This window comes from Mustela lutreola, chromosome 12 (assembly GCF_030435805.1).
Source record: "Mustela lutreola isolate mMusLut2 chromosome 12, mMusLut2.pri, whole genome shotgun sequence".
Classification (NCBI taxonomy): domain Eukaryota; kingdom Metazoa; phylum Chordata; class Mammalia; order Carnivora; family Mustelidae; genus Mustela; species Mustela lutreola.
Window position 1 is genome coordinate 53,510,752 of NC_081301.1, and position 22,164 is coordinate 53,532,915.

Consider the following 22,164-nt stretch of genomic DNA (forward strand, 5'->3'; position numbering starts at 1 on the left):
GGAAGAGTGGTATAGATCTTTTTTCCTTCTTGAGGAAAGGGCTCTGTGTGGACTGAAAAGCTCTCTGATTCAGCACAGAGAAGATCGCAACATGTTCCGAGGAAGAGGAGGGTGTGGTTGTGTATACTGACCAAAATGAGGAGGAGTGCAGGAGAGCAGTTACACTCTATCCAAGGTTACCCCGATCAAATTGTTGTGGGATTCGTTGATGAAATACAGGTGAGCAGAGCAACAGAACCCCAAACCTCAAGCTTAAAGGCAGCCTTATTGTTCCTCTTCCAGGGATCCTCAGAGGACAATGCAGCTAACTCTGTTGGCCTATAATGAAGCTCTAACTGGTTCTTCCTGTTATGAGAAGAGTAAAGTCCATGTGGACTGAGCGATATCTTTCCATCCCTTCATCACTGTTGGCCTCAGGTCACTGAGTATATTTTCTTAGAAGGACTGTCTTTACTCTGATACTATGATCTCTTGCTTTTTGGTGTCAAAATTCATTTCTTTTGAAATCATGGCAATTTGTAATAATACTGGTATCTTCCTGGTGACCAACCTACATTAACCCCCAATATATATTTTATTTTATTGATCCACCTAATTGCAGCTGGGTTTTAATGGTGAGTACAAAGAGTACAAAGACTAGTTATGCATCTATTAATTTTCTCATAAATCTAATAATATTATGCAATTCCCTCATCCCAGTAATAAACTTGAGGCTCGAATTAATTTAAAAGTCTAGCTTCTTCTCCTGCATTTGACCTAAGATCTCATCTGTGACTTGGGTTTAAGCACGTTTACACCCTGACTCTTTTACTGTAGCCTGACCTAGTTCTACATGCCTCCTTGCCAATAATGCCTTCCTTTTATATTACACAGTACAGTTTACAGAATTCCTTCACCTATACTAGCTTATTTGACCCTTCCATCATTTCTGTGAGGGAAGCATGTATAATTATCTACATTCTACAGATAAAACAAGAGATTTGGGGAAGCAAAATCACTCGCTTGCAGACTTCATTTCTATTATACTTCCCAAAATAGTTCCTTAAGGACAGAGGCTATCTCCTCTCAGGTGAATCGAGAAGCACACCTATCTTAATTTTGTGTTGAACTAATCTAAAGTCGGTTTCAAAACTTTTTGTATGAGTACTTTGTATCTTTCATAGCAAAGATACAGTGCAATTTTTATTAAATTATGGACCCTAAGTTTCTTTTGGGTTGGAATCAAAGTAATCTTTCAGAGCAAACCTAAGATACAATCAGATTCTCAGTTTATAAATTCATTCATTCAACAAATATTTGTTTGGGCACTTACTGTACTGGAAATGTCTAGGCCAGACTGCATCTCAAAGTATTATCCCCCATATTGGCCCCACAGCCCAGTAACTAAATCATTCTTTATTCATCAAAGAACTTCAGAGAAATTGACACTGTCTCCGTCCAGATACAACTGTCCCATATGGCAAGTCTTTATTAAAGATTTTTTAAATTTATTTGAGACAGAGAGAGTGAAAGCGAGAGAGAGCATGAGCGGGGGGAGGGAGAAGCCGGCTCCCCACTGAGCAGGGAGCCCCATGTGGGGCTTGATCCTAGGACTCCAGGTTCATGACCTGAGCTGAACGAAGGCAGACGCTTAACCTACTGAGCCACCCAGGCGCCTATACAGCAAGTCTTTAAGCCCTGCATTTTTATATCAGTGAGGTGTCATACAACCCTGACAATTCCTTCCCACATCTCTTTCTCACAAAGCTCTATTAAGAAGGTGAAAGTCACCTTTTTAATTGCCTGGATGGCTCAGTCCCTAAGCCTCTGCCTTGGGCTCTGGTCATGATCTCAGAGTCCTGGGATCAAGTCCCACATCAGGCTCCCTGCTTGGCAGGAAGGCTGCTTCCCCTCTCCCATTCCCCCTGCTATGTTCCCTCTCTCGCTGTGTTTCTCTCTGTCAAATAAATAAATAAAATCATAAAAAAAAAAAATAGGTGAAGTCAGTGGGGCATCTGGGTGGCTCAGTGGGTTGAGCGTTAGACTTCTTGGTTTCAGCTCAAGTCCTGATTTCAGGATCATGATCTCAGGGTCATGAGATGAGGCCCTGCATCAGGCTCCTGCTCAGTGGGGAGTCTCCTTGAGATTCTTCTTCTCCCTCTGCCCTTCCCCCTGCTCTCTCTCTCTCTCTCCCTCTCTAAAAGTAAATAAATGAAACTTTTAAAAAATGTGAAAGTCCCTAAATTTAAATGGCAGCGTTTAGCTCTATTGAGTTGATGTCTCTGGACCTAAACCTAAACAATGTGAGTTCCATGCTGTGTTTGTTGATTGCATATGTGAACACACAAATGGTATTTAGAAATAGTACAAAGAGAAGGATATTTTGTGTTAGAACAACTATTATAAAATCTATTACAGTAGTGGTGGAAAATTTCCATCTCATATTAATTCAAGGGTATTAAAGATCATAATCTAGTAGATCAAACATGGCATTATAAGCAGGTTCAAAAGTAATTTGTTCATATTACTTTGAAGTTATTTTGGTAAACTCTAGTCCCAGGGAATTATTTTAAGCTCTAGAACTGTGATTTCTTTTGAGATATAAAACTAAGAAAAATTTCAGAACAAAATGAAGTTTTAAGGGACAATTGGAGTTTTTTCATCATATTTTAGAAAGAGACTGTGTATCTGTCGGTAATAAAAACCCTTTCAAAGTACACTTTATGTTGTTTACCAGATTGGTCCAGAACTTAAAACATCTCTCAAATACCATTTCCAGGATGTGTAAGGGAGGTAAAGATGAATATGCATTGTATTTTGAAAGGATGAGAATGATTACCCCAAGAACAGTAATTACTAGTTATAGCAGTAAGTTAAAAGCAAACTGAAAGGAAAAAGAAAAGATCTCCGTATCCCTTTTGTTCGGTCTTTCTTAAAGAAATACTTTTGGACAATACAGGGTTACCTCTTCAGTATAATTTTTCTCTAAACCCCAAGACCTCCTCTACCATTAAATGTTTATATTTACCCAATGGGCCTCCCTGCCTCCCTGGACCCATTACCTCTCAGGTTCATTGTGTTTTCTTCTCCACCTTTTTGTCTTAAAAACAGAGATTCTTCACTATATCAGACACCTGAATCTATGATAGCCCTGTATGTTGACAATACTGGAATTAAAATAAAAATCTTAATTAAAAGACATATATCAAAGGAAGAAAAATAGGCATTCTGGAAATTATCCATTCCTTCTATGATACAAAATTTATAGTTTCAACATTCTACAACTTGGGTATTTACTTTCTCATGAATTAATTTTAGGAGATGGTTTTAGATTTTCTAATTAGAATTAATATTAATATTAGTATGTTTTTGATTTGGTATCAGGGATATTATTCAATTCTGGGCTGTGTTTCCTGAAGCTCTCTTCCCTGACGATCCTTTACAGAGGGTCATTTGCAACACCCATGTTCCAAGAACAGCAAATTTTGCTTTCCTCCTTGTCCCTAATCAGATAGCTAACTCAACTCAATCTTTATCTCCAATCTCCTTTCCTCTCCACTGGTGTTTTATTATTTTTCCAACCCAGAGGAGCTAGACTCCTAGATTAGGTATTTCTTGAATTTACATATTGTAATCTCATCTGCTCATTTCCTTAGGCAGTCATTGTACATTTGGTAATTCTATTATTATAAATCATTATCTATAAAACCATTTTGTTTTCCCAAAGCAGTGTCTGGAACCCCTGCTGGCCTGGCCTTAAAGAGTTACCCTGAAATACATCTATACTTAATCAGAACATTTCAAAGAAGTAGATGTTTATTTCTTTAACTAGAAAAATGAAAGTTTCTGTTTTTATTACTACACTTTGAATGCCTTCAAATTTCAGAGCTGTCCAAAGATTTTTATTTACGTGTTTCTTTATTTTTATATCTCTCTCTATACACATGCATATAGAAAATGTTTACACTATTTTGTATGTATGTGGGCATGAAGGAAAAGGAACATTTTTGTAAAGTAATCAACATACCAGTACCTAAATGTTTCTTTTATAAAGAAAGCTGTCCTAAACACAGCTACCTTCCCATCTTGCTCTTTGGGGATTTTTGCTCCTTGCAGAGACAAAAAAGAACTCGAACTTGTGCTTGTCCAGCACAAATGGATTTTACAAAGTCTGTTTGCACAGTAGTTTCAAGAATCGTAAAGCAAGAGATGTTAGATATCCATGAATGAGCTCTGATACCTCCTAACGATGAAGGTTGCAGTTACAGCAGTAAAGGCATTAGGGGCAGAGCAGGCTGAGAACTCAGATCTCCCATGCTCTGTTTGCGCTCGATATTGACTGGGGCAGCCCCTCAAACCTTCCCTTGATCTGCATATTACACACCTTTGGCATTTTGAGATCTAAACCCTCAGCCCATTAGAATTACCATATTGGATGTGAGAGGAAGGGAAGAAGTCGTGCTCTAGGATCTGCTGTCACTGTCAGACAGGAGATGACAGTAAACAATGAGGTAAGAGCCAGTCACAAAACCCAAATCCAGCAGACTGAGGACATTCAGAGAAAGGGTGAAGAGACTTAACGTGTCTCAGAAGTCCTACAAGTCACCACTGTAGGACAGAACAATAAAGTACTGGTTTGAGTGGGAAAAAAATCATTAAGAAATGGATAAATTATGCTCACCATATGTGATCTGGAAAAACAGAGAAATGAACCGGAAGTTTGGAAAGACATTGGCAAAATCAATGGATATTAACCAGGCAAAATCATGGTGACTTTGTCTCTTGTTTGAAACTTTCTATAGTAGAAAAAAAAAGAAGATATGGGGTGGGGTAATTGGATGAAAGTGGTCAAAGGTACAAACTTTTGGTTATGAGATAATTAAGTCCTGGGAAGTAACGTCCAGCATGATGAATATAGTTAACACTGCTCTAAGGAATGCTTGGAGGGTCTTGAGAGAGTAAATCCTAAGAGTTGTCATCACACGGAGAACAACTGTTTTTCTTAAAAAAAAAAAAAATATATATATATATATATATTTATAAGATATATAAATATATATATGAATATATATATATGTGTATATATACATATATATATTTAAATGAATTGATGGATGCTAACTAAAAATACTGTGGTAATCATTTCACAATATAGGTAAGTCATGTCAATATGCTATATCCCTTAAATATAAAAGCAATTCATTTTTGGGTGGGGGAGTGTTTATAGATGTTTACAGGAACACGTGCTTAACTTCTACACCACTTATGAAGTTTTGACAGACCATGCTCATTTCATTGAGTATGAGCAAAGGGTCACAACTACGGGGGTATTTGAGTAAATACACCAAACACAAAATGTAGACCCCAAGTAACTTTATTTGAATAGTTTGGGTTACCTTACTGATCAAGTTAACTGGATATTTGTCAAAATTATGCCCATTTAGAGATAGACTCCCCGTGAAAGGGGTAATATTTTGGCATTAATTTTTATAAGTGGGTAGTTGCTGATTTTTCTAAAACAGATATTTATAACCTATTGAATTTGTGCTTTAAATCTCAGATAGTAATAAAATAAAAAATAAAAAAGTAAATCTCAGATAGTCTTTAAAAAAATATCTCACTTTCTTTGATGTCACCAATCCCACCTTACAGATAGTCATTAAAGTTAAAAAAAAAAAATAGAGTATTCAAATCCTGGAAAGTCCTTTCTATATATATATATTTTTTTTTTTTTTCTATTTTAAACCAGTTTGATTTCTGTTATGAATTTCATCTCAACAGGAAAGTTGGGCTACTTGTCACTGATGCTGCCTTTTTGTTTGTTTCCTTGTAGTCATCTGGGCAGCCTTGTAACTGTTCTCTCCAGGCAACACATGCGATGGCTCTGGGACATCAGTGGAAGAAAGCCCTTTTGGATAGGTAAGTGTTTGTGCTGTACTAAGGAGGGAGGCAAGAACCTCAAGAGGGCACCACCCTCCCATGGGCCAAATAATTGTGGCTTATAGTAACAATCAAGTGTTGGATGGCTGGACAATCTATTTTTTTTCTTTATTGGAGGGGTGGAGGATCTGTCTTTCAAAACTCACCTCTGGGCGCCCGGGTGGCTCAGTCGGTTAGGGGTCTGCCTTTGGCTCAGGTCATGATCCCAGGGTCCTGGGTTCGAGTCCCACATTGGGCTCCCTGCTCAGTGGGGAGTCTGCTTCTCCCTCTGCTCCTCCCTTGCTCGTTCTCTCTCTCTAATAAATAAATAACATCTTTTTAAAAAATTTAAAAACCCCATCTTAATTGCATACTACTGTGATTGGTAGACATCTGTCTCAAAGAAATAAGCAATGTGGTTTGATTTACAGGTGAAAGAACTCAACAAATGCTATATCTTAAAGTAAAAAATTAGAAATAGCTATAAATAGGGGATAGTTAAATAAATTATGGTATAACCATATGAAGGACTATTTAATATTTAATGTTTTGTAAGGCATTGAATATTAAAGACATGACAAAGTGCTTTATGTTTATTGTTTCATCCAGGACATACATGTTGGAGCATGTTATATATTAAAGATATATTTGTGACAGGATGCTGAGTAAAAAAGCAGAGCCCAGAGCCATATGAAGCATAAAATAATTTAGAATATATTTAGATATTTTATGCATATATGCATATGATATATATACACATATATGCCCATGATATATACATATATAAAAAAGGATGCCAAAGAACTGGAAATGTTTATCCCTATTGACAATTATTGGTGGATCTTAATTTTATCCCTTGTTTTCTGAAGTTATAGTATCTTCTTCAATTTTAACAACAATACAAATCTCTCAGATTCTATTTTTAGGAATAGAATTCTGGGGGCACATCCAAGTCAGACTTTTCACCATCTGTCCTAGAAGGTATTGGATTTCAGGGAACAATAGTAAACCCAGTCTTGGCTTCTCAAAATCTCTGTCATACTTAGTACATCTCTAAATTCTGAAATTTTCTGAGAGTATTAAGTTAAAGCTAGAGGAGTGGTTTTCTCTGCTTCCATAATGACTGATTTCAAAGCTCTATTCCCACAGAATGCTTAGGCATAACATCTCCTCCTGATTACTAACACAAGGAAAAAATCCAGAAGGAGACAGTAGTTCATTTTATTCTACCCCAAAATTACTGAGGGAGAATCATGGGAGAAGGTTATTCGCTACACTGTTTTCATGGTTAAACTTCGTTGGGAGGGGTCAGATCATGCTCTTACAGGGGACTCTTTTCTCATTGTATTCTCTTTGTTTCTGCAATGAAGGAAGGTGAGGAGGAGGAATGTTTCTTTAAGAAAAATTACAACAGCTTTGCAACACTAAAGTACAATTTGTAGAGTAGCTAGTGAGAGTAGAGAGGCAGGTGGAGAAAAGCTGCTTTTTGTTGGAATTACAGCAGACCGAAAAAAACTACGTTCCAGACTAAAAATAACACCTAGTTAAGCTACTTTCAAATATGAAAACCGAGGCATGTACACAGTGAGAAGGAACAACAGTAGACAAGAGTATACTTGTTTCCCCGGGATAGGAGTCCTGTCTGTAGAGTGATGTGAGTAATAATTACTGTTTATCAAACATGTATGTATGTCAGGAACTTCACATGCATTATCTTATTTAATACTTAAAACAGCCCTTGATATACTATTTTTATTGCCATTTCTTAGATGAGGAAACTAAAATTTAGAGTCATTAAGTAACCTGCCCAAAGATGCTCAACTAGTAAGTGGGGGATCAAGCATTTGGATTTGGATCTGTCTGATTCCAAAGCCATATGTTGTTGTTGTTGTTTTTTAATTTTTAAGTTTTAATTTTTTTAAAGATTTTATTTATTTGAGAGAGAGCGAGCGAGTGGGGAGGAACAGCAGAGGGAGAGGGAGAAGCAAACTCCCCACTGAGCAGGACTCTGGGATCGTGACCTGAGCCGAAGGCAGACACCCAACCGACTAAACCACCCAGGCACCGCTCAAAGCTGTATGTTCTTACCTGTATTTTAGGATTCCCAGGCCCTATTCTGTGTTTTAGAACGTAGGCCTGTGTTTGTATATGATTACTGAACTTATAACCATAGACTGATAGGATATTCAAGCATAAATGTAATATTGGCCCATTTTTTGGTTCACATTAGGTTTGAATGACCAGGTGCGTGCTGGCCACTGGGAGTGGATTGGTGGGGAAGCTGTCACCTTCACCAACTGGAGGAAAGGACCCCCTCAACGTATGAAGCCCGGCAAGAACTGTGTTTTGGCGCAAAGACAAGGGAAATGGCAAACACAAGACTGTAGGAAGGGCAAACCTCACAATTACGTGTGCTCCAGGAAAATCTAAATGTAACTGACCTTACAGGTGCCCACTTGGGATTTTTCACCTATTTATTTACAGAATTTGTGCATATTGTTCAATGCAAAACAAGTCATGACTGACTTAGTACATTTTTTTTTTTATCATAGTATATGAGTGATCTAGTAAAAAAAGGAACATTGAAGAATTGTTCCAGGAGGATTGATCAATGAGCATTTCTTTCAGGAAGAGATACAATCCTTGTGTCTCAGTACCTTTCAAAATAAATACCTAAAGTATTATATGGTATAAGATTTGCTTATTCCAGAATATTCCCACCCTGTCCTCACTCCATATCTAAGTCCTCACCAAGCTCACGATCCTTGGATTTTTTTTTGTCCCAAGACCTCAGTTTTTTGTCCCGTTCTGAAATCTGTCCTGGCAGGGGCTTGTACCACTCCAGTCTGAGGAAAGCTAACTTTACCAGCTCATTAAATCATAGTTGAAGAGCAAAGGGTTGCTTTGTCCCTTTGGAATGTGAAACCTAAGATGAGAGTCTTGTGGATAAAAAAGGAGAATTCTTGGGCACCTGGGTGGCTCAGTTGGGTGGGTGGCTGCCTTTGGCACAGGCCATGATCCCAGAGTCCCAGAATCGAGTCCCTCATCGGGCTCTGAGCTCTGCAGGGAGTCTGCTTCTCTCTCTGACCTTCTCCCCTCTCGTGCTCTCTCTCACTGTCTCTCAAATAAATAAAATCTTAAAAAAAAAAATGAGAGAGAGAGAGAATTCTCTGTGGTGGAAAAGGAAGACTTTAGATGGGAGACTTGCAGATGGAAGCTCATTTGCAAAGCTCTAGTTCAGGTAAGAATTCAGAGACTACATTCACGTCAGGGTCTACCCATCCCTACTCATGAGACAGAGTTCTTTTTCCAATAAAAATGTTGGCCTTGTACCTTCCCAGAGCTCATCATGATGGTTTCCCCTGGCCTCACAGATTCAGGAGAAATTTGAAGTAATGTGAACTTCTCTTTTCATTTGGGTATACGGTAAGGACTAACATTTCTCAAGGACATTTGGAATAGAGTTTATGCGAGTGATTTTTAACACATTGAAGAAAAACACTGCTTCCTCGGAAGTGTCCCAGTGAAAAATGCTGATGAACAAAGAAAGATAGTACTGAAAACAGAGCCCTTGAAAACCCATATTCTCAGAATGGATTTTGATATAACTTTGAGCCCTTACATCTCTACTATTTCTAGAAATGGCATGCTAACCCCATCTGGTAACATAAAGTCCCTTATGAATTTATAATATCAGCTGAATGAAACCTTTTCGTACCAGTGAAGTGTGTTGCAGTCTTACAGGAACTCCCTTCTGAAATCAAGTTGTAATTACAGGAAATCAGAAATTTATTTCTGAAGCATGTGTTCAAAATTTTCCTCTTTTCTTAATCACCAAAAAATGCGGTTGTACCAAATGTAGCTAACTTGCTCTATGAGTAGTTCAGAGTAATTTCAGTCAAGATGGGGTTACCAAGTAGACTAAAGCTTTGGAGCATGTTTTATTAGACTAACACATTTGGTAAAACTAAAATAAACGGAAGAAATTCAGTCCAGTTTCTGGATATAAAACATGACAAGCTTGTTTTATTTCTGCACATTTATCAAGATTTTTGGTATTAGAAATATTTGCAAAGAGAAATGGGGATCACGTTTTGGCATTTTCTACCTCTCACTTAAATTTAAAAGCATGGTGGCCTCGTGAGGCTCCTCGCTTTAGGGATCCCACCTAGGCTCGGAAATGATGACAACATACAGGTCTCTTAAGCAACACCGACACTCTCTGGTATTTAACCAAAAGATGCAAAACCCACCCTCCATACCAACTCCAGTCCTCTCTGACCCTCTGGCCTCTGCCATTTGGAAAGGCGAGATGCCAGATTATGTAGCAAAGGGTTGTTTACCTGAAGAATGATATCCTAAGAGGGAAAGTAAAAGCTCAAGAAATAAAGAGTTCAGAGGCCACTCCCTTCTAGAACAACAGAGCTATAGTAACTATTTAAAACTGGGAATCCAGAACCAGGGCTGTTATGGAGAAACTGATCAGCATGGTAGATTTTATTATACTTATCTGCAATGACAATGATGTTTAAGTGTAATTGCAAATGCTAGTATGAAGAGAGAATGTTTTATGATTTTTGTAGCAACTAGGAATACTAGGATAATATTTTTGAATGTTCCTGATCATGAAAACATTGATCCATTTATAAAACGCAAGTAATTGAATGAGGATACAAACAAAAATTCTGGCAAGTTGGGATGTTGGTCAATATTTATCATGACCTTTATTTCTTCCCCATGATTGAGCTTTGACTCAGGGGAAAATAAAAAAAGCAAATGATTGTTATCTAAAAAAAAGAGAGAGAGACGGGGGCACCTGGCTAGCTCAGTCGGTGGAGTGTGCGACTCTTGATCTCAAGGGTTGTGAGTTCAAGAACCACGGTGGGGATCGAGATTACTTAAAAATAAAATCTTAAAAGAAAAGTAAAGGATGGTCATGGTTCTTGCCACCTAGATTGGTCACTGTCACTTGTCAAGTTCTGGTGGGAGCAGGAAGGAAGGAAATGGATTAATGGTAGAATAAGGAATGGATGATTATATGAGAGTAGAGGGGAGAGAGGAGAGAAGGGCTGAGCAGGGAGAGATGGGACTGATGGTAGCTAAGAAGGAGAGCATCAGAAAGAAGGAGTTAAATGTCACCTGGCTCTTCTCCCCAGGTTTGAATACCAGTTCAGGAAAAGCCGCCTCCATCTAAAAGCATCAACCCAGCTAAGTAGCATGTAGCTTTTCAGAATCCTGCGATTTTTGTTCTTTAACTAAAGCATATGTGTGTATACAGCATACATTTTGCTGAATGTAAACTTAAAAACATATGATAATTACTTCATCTCTTTCCAAGGAGTGGTAAAAACGAACCAGGTGACATTTTTTTCTTTAAAAATTTTATTTATTTGACAGACAGAGATCACAAGTAGGCAGAGAGGAAGGCAGAGAGAGAGAGGAAGAGAGGCAGGCTTTCTGCTGAGCAGAGAGCCTGATGCGGTGCTCGATCCCAGGACCCTAGGATCATGACCTGAGCCGAAGGCAGAGGCTTTAACACACTGAGCGACCCAGGCGCCCCCAGGTAACATTTTTTTACATTTCTGTTTTTGTTCATTTTTACTACAGCCAAAAAGAACATGCACATAATTTTCATTAACACTATGGTTTGTATAATTCAAACCAGGAGCTGGTGCTGATTAATTTTTGCAACAAAGCAGCCTATGAAATGTACTGTCTCTAGCATTGTATCAAAATTAATAAAATAAACTTATTTCTACTTCTGAACTACTGTTGCTTGAGTTTTTCACAGATTATACTTATTCTAGCTAATGTAAGAAGGGATGGGAAGGGAAATGCAGCCCGTCTTTCTTATCCTCGCTGTTTAAATCAGCCTTCAGTTCCACGGCTTCCAGCCAGCCACCCAGCCACCCACCTACCTACCATCGATTCCACGAATATTACTGGAGTGTCAAAGGCCAGCCCCTCACCTATTCTAGATACTGGAGATATTACTGTGAACGGGATAGGAAAGTACAAGTAGAAAAGCATAGTGTATACATGCAAATTTCTAATAGTCTTTTTCTTAAGCATCAAACTTTTTATCAGGGCGGAGGTCACAATGGAAGTCACAAGAGAGAAGTACATTATCCCTTTTCAGAACGGAAGGGAAGCACACTCCAATACAAAGAGCTCACGCTTTCTTTTGTTATATATTTCTCTCCTGATTAGGAAACTGGCATTACTTCCTGTGTTTACGATCAGGTCAAGGTGTTATGGGTAGCATCTATCCCAAATTTCCTGTCTCCAGATCAGGTGAGGAACTTAAATTTTCCAGTCTAGTTTTCTAAATTTTGCAACAAGACAAGCAGTAGGTGTCTCTGCATCTCTCAGATCCCTGGAGCATCAGGAATTAAAAAAAAGAGAACAATGATCTCATGTCACCTGATATCCTTACTGTCAAGAAGAGGACGTTGAAGTCTGCAGAAGGTAAAGGGGGAAGAGATTAGTACTAGAACCAGAGACCTCCAAATCACAGGCTGACTCTCTTCAGATTATTCTATGTATTCTCATTCTTACCACTCTGAGCACTCTTACCACTCTGCTAATATTCCAGTAAAATATCTTTGACTGAAGAGTACGATAAAACTGACGGACGCTTGACAACGTTATCGTAAGTAAAAGACAGGGAAGGCCTTGTATTGCTGTACTGCATGGTCCATTCATATGAAATGTCCAAAACAGGCAAATCTATGAAGACAGAAAGTAGATTCATGGTTGCCCCGGGGGTGGGGAAATGGAAACTAATTGCCAGTGGGTACCGGGGGTACTTCTCGGAGTGTGGAAATGGTCTGGAATTAGATAGTGGGGATGGTTGTACAACATAATGAATACACTAAAAATGAACTGAAGTGTGCGACTTTTAAATGGTGAATATGAGGTCATAGGAAGCATATCTCAGTAAAAATGCTATTAAAGATCGCCATATAAAAATTTATTTTAGAAAGCTATAAATGGGTTGATATATTGGCTGCGTGTCTATCTGACTCATCCAAGATACTTTTTCCAGTCTTTGCCTCATGTCTCACCCAGGTTTTTGTTTGTTTATTTATAGAGTTGGTTAAGAGGAAGAGAAAGTTGATTGGACGTACTATTTAACTTACAGGACAGCTTTATTGATCTTCCTCCCTTCTCCCCATTAATCATGAGAGGGCTGTTACGGGTGGCAGAGTGTGTCTGGATATGTGTAATGTCCAGAATGCCATGATTTTCTAAAATTAATTCTACAAGTCTTTAGAACAGGATCATGCAGGAAATGAATATACCCTCCTCGTAACTTATGCATATAACTGTTCATTTTGAACAGTTTTTATAGGTCTTATATTCTGCTAGGTAATAAAGTCTAGTTTATCTTAAGACAGAAAGGAACAAAAATCAACCAACACTTCCATTAAGGGCCTTATGGTAACCCGCAATACTTTTTCCAAGCAATGAAGTATGTGTTCACCTTTTGCTTCTATCCCCATCTGTATTTTTGCTTCCCAAGGGCAATCAATCCCAACTTACTTTACAGAAGAAAAATGGAAAAATATATGCTATCCTAAAACAGGTCAAAACCAAGCTGAAGCGGCTATATTAATATCAGAGTAGGTTTTAGAGCAAAGAATACAACCAAGGTTAAAAGAGTTTATTTTATAATTTGAACAGGTCAATACATCAAGAGGACATAATAATTCTAACATTTAGACGTCTAATAACAATGTTTAGAAATACATGAAGCAAAAACTGATAGAAATAAACAAATCTATGATTATTTTCAGAAATGCTAATACCCTCTCAATAACCCTCTCAATAATAATAGAAGAAATGGGCAGAAAATCAGTAAGGATTTAGAAGCATGGACAATGTTAACCAAATTAACCTGCCATTGCTAGAACACTGAACCCAACAACAGGATAGACATTCTTTTCATGTGCACAGGAAGCATTTGCTGGGGCAAGCCATTTTCTGGGACATACAATGAATCTCAATAAATTTAAATGGATTTAAGTTATACAAAATTTGTTCTCTGGCCATAATGGAGTTAAATCAGAAATCAATAGCAGAAGTATCTTTGGAAAACCCCTAAGTGTTTGGAAACCAAATTATAAACTTATTCAATCGATAATAATCAGTGGACAAATTAGAAAGTATGGTGAATTGCCTAAAAAATGAAGACAACAGGGGAGGGGCACCTGGGTGGTTCAGTCAGTTAAGCGTCTAACTCTCAGTTTCGGCTCAGGTTGTGATCTCTGGATTGTGGGTTGGAGTCCTGTGCGCAGGGCGGAGTCTGCTGGAAATTCTCTCTCACTCCCTCTGCCTCTCCCCTTGCTCATGCAATTTATTTATTTAAGTAAATAAATAAAATCTTTTAAGAAAATGAAAGCAACATATCAAAGTCTGTGAGGTGCCATTAAAGCATTATGCCGGGGAAATTTATAGCACTAAATGTCTATATTTAAAAGAAGAAAGGTTTTAACTTCAGCTTCCACTTTAAGAAACTAGAAAAAGAAGACAGCAGAAATAAAGATATAGAAAATATCAGAGAGAAATCAATGAATCTCACTAAAATTGGTAAATCTTTAACGGGACCAATCAGGAAAAAAATGAGAAGACACAGATTGCTAAGTTCCAGATAGCTTCACTATTGAATTTTATAAATATTTAAAGAAGAAATAGCGCCAATTCTACAAAACTCACCCAGAAAATCTCAAAAGAATATTTTCTGACTTATTCTATGAGGCCAGTATTACTCTGAAACCAAAACTATACAAAAATATAAGAATACTACAGACCAACATCCCTCATGAATATAGATTTAAAAAATTCTAAACAACACTTTACCAATTCAAAGCCAACAATATATACAAAAGGATAATGCATCTTGATGAAGCCACTATTAAGAAAATGATAGGCCACAGTCTGGGAGAAAATATTTACTATACATTTCTCTGGTATCCTGACTATATCAAAGAAACCCTCAACAATTAATAATAAGAAATTTTTTAAGTGGACAGAAGATTTGAATGAATATATCACTACAGAAGATATACAGGTGACATATAAATAAATGAAAACATGTCAACGTATTAGTCATTAGGAATTAATTAAAGGCGCAATGAAATAGCATTACACACCTATTAGAATGGCTCAAATTATAAAGACTAACTGACCATACAAAGTGTTGGTGAGGATATGAAGGAACTGGGACCCTTACACACTGCCGGTGAAATATCCGATAGTCCAGCCTCTGGGAAACAATTTGGTGGTTCCTTAAAAAGTTAAACATACACCTACCATGTGATCCAGCCATTCCCCCCCCTAGTGACTCACACAAGGGAAAAGAATGCTTATTTCCATTCAAAGACTTACATATGAATGTTCATAGCAGCTTTATTTGTGATAGTCAAAAGTATAAACAGCCAAATGTCCATTATCATGTGAGTGGATATGCAAATTACAGTACATCCTTGCAATGAAGTCTATTCAGAAATATAAACAAGTGGGAGATTGCTACAACAACATGGATGATTCTCAACAGAATTATGCTGACTCAAAGAGCTTGACAAGAAAGAACACACAGTGTATAGGTCCTCTATTTATAGAAAATTCTAGAAAGTGCAAACTTTATGTATAGTAACAGAAAGCAAGTCTGGTGCTACCTGGGAATGGGAGAGAGAAGAACAGGAAAAGGCAGAGGAAAAGGACTGAAAAAGGATGCAAGGAAATTTTAGGGGTGGTGGATATATTCACTATCTTGATTGTGGTAATAGTTCACAGGTATACATATATGTGTCTATTTTTAAAAAATTTATTTGACAGAGCACAAGTAGGGGGAGCGGCAGGCAGAGGGCAAGGGAGAAGCAGACTCCCTGCTGTGCAGAGACCCTCCCCACCCCACCCCCACCCCCCCGCCGGCCACCGAGGGGCTCAATCCAGGACCCTGAGATCATGACCTGAGCGGAACAAAGGCAGACGTTTAGCTGACTGAGCCAGTCGCCCCTATATGACTAAATCTATCAAATTATACATTAAGCACAAGTTTATTGTATGTCAATTGTATTTCAATAAAGCTGTTTGAAGAAAGAAACAATAATTTCTACAACATGGAAGATTTTCAAAAGAAAAGAGAGCTCTAAGTCTAACAATATCCTTATTTCAGGGCAGTAAAATATCGGCATACGATTGTATGATTTCAATATCCAATGACAGAAGAACACTTAATGGAAAATTATATTGTCTCCATTAAAGTGATAATTCAATCACATAATGTTATTTTAAAATAGTAAAATATAAAATAATGGATGCATGATTTTATTTATTTATTTATTTCTTAAATTGACATATAATGCATTTATTTCAGGGGTACAGGTCTGTGATTTGTCAGTCTTACACAATTCATAGCACTCACCATAGCACATACCCTCCCCAATGTCCATCATCCAGCCACCCTATCCCTCCCTCACCGCCCACCCGGGCCTCAGCCTCCAGCAACCCTTAGTTTGTTTCCTGAGATTGAGTCTCTTACGGTTTGTCTCCCTCCCTGGTCCCATCTTGTTTCATTTTTTTCCCTCCCTCCCCCCAAGACCCCCACGCCCCACCTCTCAAATTCTTTATATCAGAGAGATCCTATGATAATTGTCTTCCTCTGATTGACTTATTTCGTTTAGCATAATACCCTCTAGTTCCATCCACGTCAGTGCAAATGGCAAGATTTCGGGTTTTTTTTCTTGATGGCTGCATGCACCTTTTTAAAAACTACATTGCAAAAAGGAAACTGATGGGGGAGACAAACATGAGCTGGGTTTATAGCACGATTCCACCATGTACTTGCTCTGTATCTTGAATTCTTTAAGCTTAGGTTTCTCATGTATAACAGGGGGATGACAATAACTTTCTGGAAAAATTGCTGTGAAGATTAAATGTGAAACTACAAAGAACATGCCTGGAACATAATGGATACTCCATAAATGCTACCTTATTAAAAGCTGTTGTGTGTGTACTTGGGGGAGGGGGGCGGGGCAAAGTACCTGGAAGAGAGTGACAAGTTTTTTAAAGATTTTATTTATTTGAGAGAGAGAGCACAAGGAGGACTGGGGAGAGGGAGGGAGACTGAGGCAGAGTAGAGCAATAAGCAATCTCCACACTGAATGTGGTGCTAGATTCGGGGCTTGACCCCACGTCCCTGAGATCAAGACCAGAGCTGAAGTCAGGTGCTTGACCAACTGAGCCACCCGGGCCCCCCCAAGAAAGTGACGATTTTCAACAGTGCTTGTGTTCACCAGTAAACAGGGAAAGAGGATCTGGGTGGGGGGCGGAGGAGAGTAGGGGTTTTAAAGTTCTGAATGACAAGTGAGAACACTTCCACATGTTAGGACATTTGTGTGGAACGTGGAAGTGGTCCCAGCTTTTGGAGAAGTCCAGATGACCAAGGAAGCCCTTTTTAAAACCCCAATATGCCTTGCTTTCAGACATGATCTGTGATACACAAATCTCATGATAAAGAGAGCCACGCTAGCAGATGGTTTCCCACGCGGCAGAAAGAATTGTTTGTTGCTAAGGACTGGAAGGATAGTTCTTCTTCTAAGAATGGCTCCTCCCAGGAGCCATGTTTTCACAATCTCCCTTTGCATTCAGTATTTCGGGAACATGCTTGTTCTGTGTCTTGAGGGTCCATCCTGCCGCCGGGTGAACACGTGAAGAATTAAATGGTGCTAAATGGAGAGGAAAGGTGGTTCGGCGTGTACGGCCGTCAGGACGGATTCAGGCAGGAAGTGAAAGGACGGGAGACACCAGCAGAATCTGGCTCCCAGGAAATCTCCTTGCCTGAGGGTTTCCTACCCACCAGAATTCTTGGGTCATTTTAGGGACCAGCCTCAAATAACAAGCTTCCAAAGAGTTTCAGATTTGAACTAAGAATGGAACTTTTGCAAATATGACAAAGGCCTCCCCAGCTTTATGGCCACCTTGGGCCTCGGGTCAGGTAGGCAACAGAAGGCAAGCCTTCCTGGAAAGTTCTGCTTTGCTTTTGCATTTTATTGTCATGATTTTTCACAGTTTGTCTCATGTCACCTTGTTACTTAATTCCCACACCTCCAAGGGAAAAGGAAAAATGTGTAATATTTTAATATTTATGTTACAGATACTTAACATTATGTTTCTACATAGGTGTTGCCAAGATAGTCAAGCCAACCTTTATTTATGGAGGGTAGGAAATATAAATCTGTCTGAAATCTTTCACGAAAGGAAGGTCTTAATATTTCCAGAGTTGATTTTGGTACCTACTCTTGGAGAGTTAGGAAAGGGTTGTCAATACAAGGTGTCATTGTTTTAGGTTTCCTATCCATGAGCTGCTTTTTTTCCCCCAACTTCCCTCTCTTTTGGCAACTTCTCCTCGCATTCTGTCTCACATTTGGCCCCGAGTCAGTTGAAAGCTTTGCAAGTTGATTTTCCATTCCCATCTGAATTTTAGCTTAGCTGTGGAACTGTTTTCCATGTGTTTTTAATCATTTGTCCATGTGTTATGAGCTTATAGGGACAATATGGTTCCCCCAAGCTGCCTGCATTGTATAAGCAGAAACTGGCAAGGTAGCCAGTAGGGAAATGGTTTTCAGACAGATGCCCCCTACACTCATTTCTGTTGGTGATACACCACCCTCTTCTTCCAACTGGAGGAAAACAATTTACAAGCTGCGTAAGTCACCTAACACAGATAGAGTCCTCTGGCAGGAACTACCTTTTCTGGGAGTGTAATTTATCCTCAAAGAGCAACCTGCCTAGGAACTGTGGCTGCTAAGACAAAGTTCAAAGTTCTGAGACTGTGGCCAGGCTGGGTTATAAAGGAAGGTTTATTCTGAGTCTTCCCAGAGTCCATGGAAATTTGGTTTTAAAATAGAGTCTGAACGTAGAGAATTAAGGTTAAGTTCTCCAGGACAAAGAGATAGCTCTTGGAAAGTAGAGCCCAACAAGGCCGCATGTCAGAAGTTTCCGTCCACATTTTTATTGGATTTGGCATGTTAAAATGAGCACTCGTTAACCTCCTAAGTGTCGAGCAAGGGACCAGGCACAGAAAAGAAAGAGAAAACTGCATTTAACAAAATCCCTGTTCTCAGCTGCTGACAATGCCATCTCCAGCAAACGCAGACCTTGCCTACTGGGAGCCTCCTCTCCTAGTTACGAAGACACACATGCACCCAAATTAAGCCAAGTCTAAAGAATCACCAAATGGCCAAGTAAAGAAGGGACCTGGCTTCTAGAATCCCAAAGAAACTCTAGTGTTCTGAGTGAGACACCCCTTGTAAATCCTCCGCTACCCAGGGAGCTGGCCAGATGGTTGTTCTGCTCTTATAGCTTAAATCTTCAGGATTTTCATAGCTGTTTTGCCTACTCTGACCTCCTTTTTTCCATTTTCTTTAGGACCAGATTTATGAGAAATGAGTTAAATATCTCAGAGAATTGCAACAGCTATGAGGAGGGATGGGTGATCCTGGGACGGAGGATTTAAGACAGTGCTGAAATCAAACTCTGCGTGGGTCGATGTATCAGGGGATGTGAGAACACGGAGGTTGTTTGAACAATTCTTTTCAAAACTTTCCCATGAATGCAGAAGATAACACCAAAGTGTAGAACCTGAAAACTTGTAAGAAAGAAAGAGATTTTTAAAAGATTCAAAATAAGGAAAGGTTGTATAAATGCTAGTGGGAGGCAGCCATGGAGAAGAAGAAGGTTGATGGGGGAGAATATTTGCTACGGTAGATTGGAAATGGTGGCATGCAAGGGCAGAGTGGAAAAGAGAAATGAATCAGGATGCTGGGATGGTCGGATGGGAGAGAACTCTCCCATCTGCTGGCTTCCATCTTCGTCCGTGGAAGAAGGGATGAGATCATTTGCTGGAGACCATAAAGGAGTTGCATGGTCAAAGGCTGGAGACAGAGAAGTTTTTAAAATAATCTGTAGAGAAAATAAAGACAGAGTTGGGTAGAGTAATAGGAAAATTGTTGGACAGTACAGAGGGTTCTGTTAAGAAGGAGGGGAGTTACTGTAGAAGGAGCCCTTATCTGCCACTTTGACATTGACCCTGCCAGCATCCCACAACCCAGGTGTGGCCTAGGAACGGTGACAGCTGGGTGACTTCAGACCTGGAGCTCCACTAGATGGGTGCAAGAGAAGGGCAAAGGGGCAAGGGAATTGGGAATATTGCACACGTTTGAAGTGATTGGTCCTGAATCCAACCAGGATAGGGAAGGAAGTGAAGACCGGAGAACTTCGAGATCGTCATCCATTCATTTTTACAACCAGTATTTTGAGCGCCTACCATGTGGCGGGACCTGTTCTAAGGCCTGAGATGGTGCTTCCAGGAGACACGGTCCTACTTTCATGGGCTTTAAAATCTAAAGTGGAGACGTGTTCAACCAATGTTCAGACAAATCACCATGTAGCTACAGCTGTGGTAGGACTATTACAAGGATAACGAGGAGCACAGGGAAGGACTCTATAGAACTGAAACAACAGGAAGTGATTGAGAGAGAGAGAAAGAGAGGGAGAGAGGGAGAGAGATCGTGAAACCCACCATGTAGAGGTGGAGCCTTTCCTGATAAAAATGAGTCGAAATGGAGGGGGAGGGAGAGGCCAGGGGAATGGAGGTCATCAGACTTCAATAGGGTCTTGAATAGGGCAGCATGTCACGCTGATGGCCTGTTGTTGGGCAGACCCATCCGTGCAGACACAGACGTCATGCAGGGTGCCAGCAGGATTTGGGGTGAAAAGAAAGACAATGGGCCCAATGAGGAAGGCAGGGCAAGTGGTATTGTCCCTGACAAGGTTTAAGGACCCGGAGTGCTTGTGATCCTATAGCTTCCAAGCTGAAAGGCAGAGTTGGGAATCAGATAAAGGTTTTCTGGCTTTCAGTCCAAAGTTAGTTGCCCTTACATTACTCTCTCTGAGAGCAAACCCCGTGCAGAGGGAGAAGTGATCAAGGTGAATTTTAAGGATGGAGAAGAGGCACATGGCAGAGGCTTAGCATCAGTGATTGTAAGTTGAGGCTGTGGGCAGTGGGGATGGGTGGGTGACGGGATGGTGGGGCACACTGTGACGTTGCCTCAGCTGTCTTGGCCTTCTTTTAGATTTGCAGGAGCCCTCACTACCATCTGGGTAAGTAGCTGATTAGTCACATTTCACAGTGATAGATACATTCCCAGTTGCAAAAGAAATGGAACGTTTCTCCAAGGTGCGGGAGTGTTTGGGACAGAGAGCTATAGATCACTGGAACAGCCAACAGAATAATCTGACCCTAAAAAGTAACGTGGGGATCAGTGCCTAAAAGTGAAAAAGAGGGATTTTTGTGACGTGCTGCACCATTTGATATATATCCTTTTTATTGGCTCCCCATTTGGTTCTCTTTGAGTGTATGTATTAGTTTGCTGGGGGTGGGGAGGCATAACGAAGGGTCCCAGACTGGGGACTTAAAAAATGGAAGTTTATTTTCTCACAGTTCTGGAGGCTGGAAGTTTGATCCCTGGGTGCTGGTAAGCCTGTGCCCTTCTGGAAATTCTCTCCTTGGCATGCAGACTGCCATCCCTCCTGATGTCTCCGCGTGGTCTCCTCCTGTGTCTTTGTCTTCCTCTCTTTTCCTCATGAGGACACCTGTCTTGTTGGGTTAGAGCCTACGCTAATGGCTCCGTGTTAACATCATTACCTCTTTAAAAGCCTTCTTTTCAAATACCGTCATATTCTGAAGGATGAAGAGGTTGAATCTGCAACACGTAAATCTTAGGGGGATACGATGCAGCCCATAACAGGTGATAAATTTAAAAAGATCAAATATAAAGAAGTTGATAACAGTGGCTGTCTCCATGGCAGGACAGGAAGTGTGGGAGGTTACAGGAAAATTTTCCATTAATTGTACACTTTTTGTACTATTTGAGTTTTGTTACTGCAAGTATTCACCATGTCATCAAAAATAAGAGAAAATTATTGCATTGGTTACACATCTTTGCACTCAACACCTTTATCTATCTATCTACCTGTCAGAGCAAGGAAGAAAGAGAACAGGGGTGGGGTGGGGAGGGGCAGAGGAAGAGGGAAAAAGAGAGAATCTCAAGCAGGCTCCATGATCAGCTTGGAACCTGCCCTGACTCGGGGCTTGATCTCATGCCACTGAGCTCATGAACTGAGCTGAAATCAAGAGTCGGATGCCTCACCGACTGAGCCACCCAGGAACCCCCAACACCTACTTATTGAATAAAATTA

General features: G+C 39.7%; 1 protein-coding gene across 1 annotated transcript in view; it reads left to right on the forward strand.

Moving 5' to 3' along the window:
• Window positions 1-11,664, forward strand: part of FREM1 (FRAS1 related extracellular matrix 1) — a 181,421-nt gene extending 169,757 nt beyond the window's left edge. Inside the window, exons 36-37 of the mRNA XM_059142310.1 lie at window positions 5,813-5,898; window positions 8,129-11,664. Of these exons, the coding sequence (XP_058998293.1) occupies window positions 5,813-5,898; window positions 8,129-8,328 (286 nt within the window). The 3' untranslated portion in view covers window positions 8,329-11,664. The remainder of the gene's footprint in view (window positions 1-5,812; window positions 5,899-8,128) is intronic.
• Window positions 11,665-22,164: the final 10,500 nt, after the last annotated feature.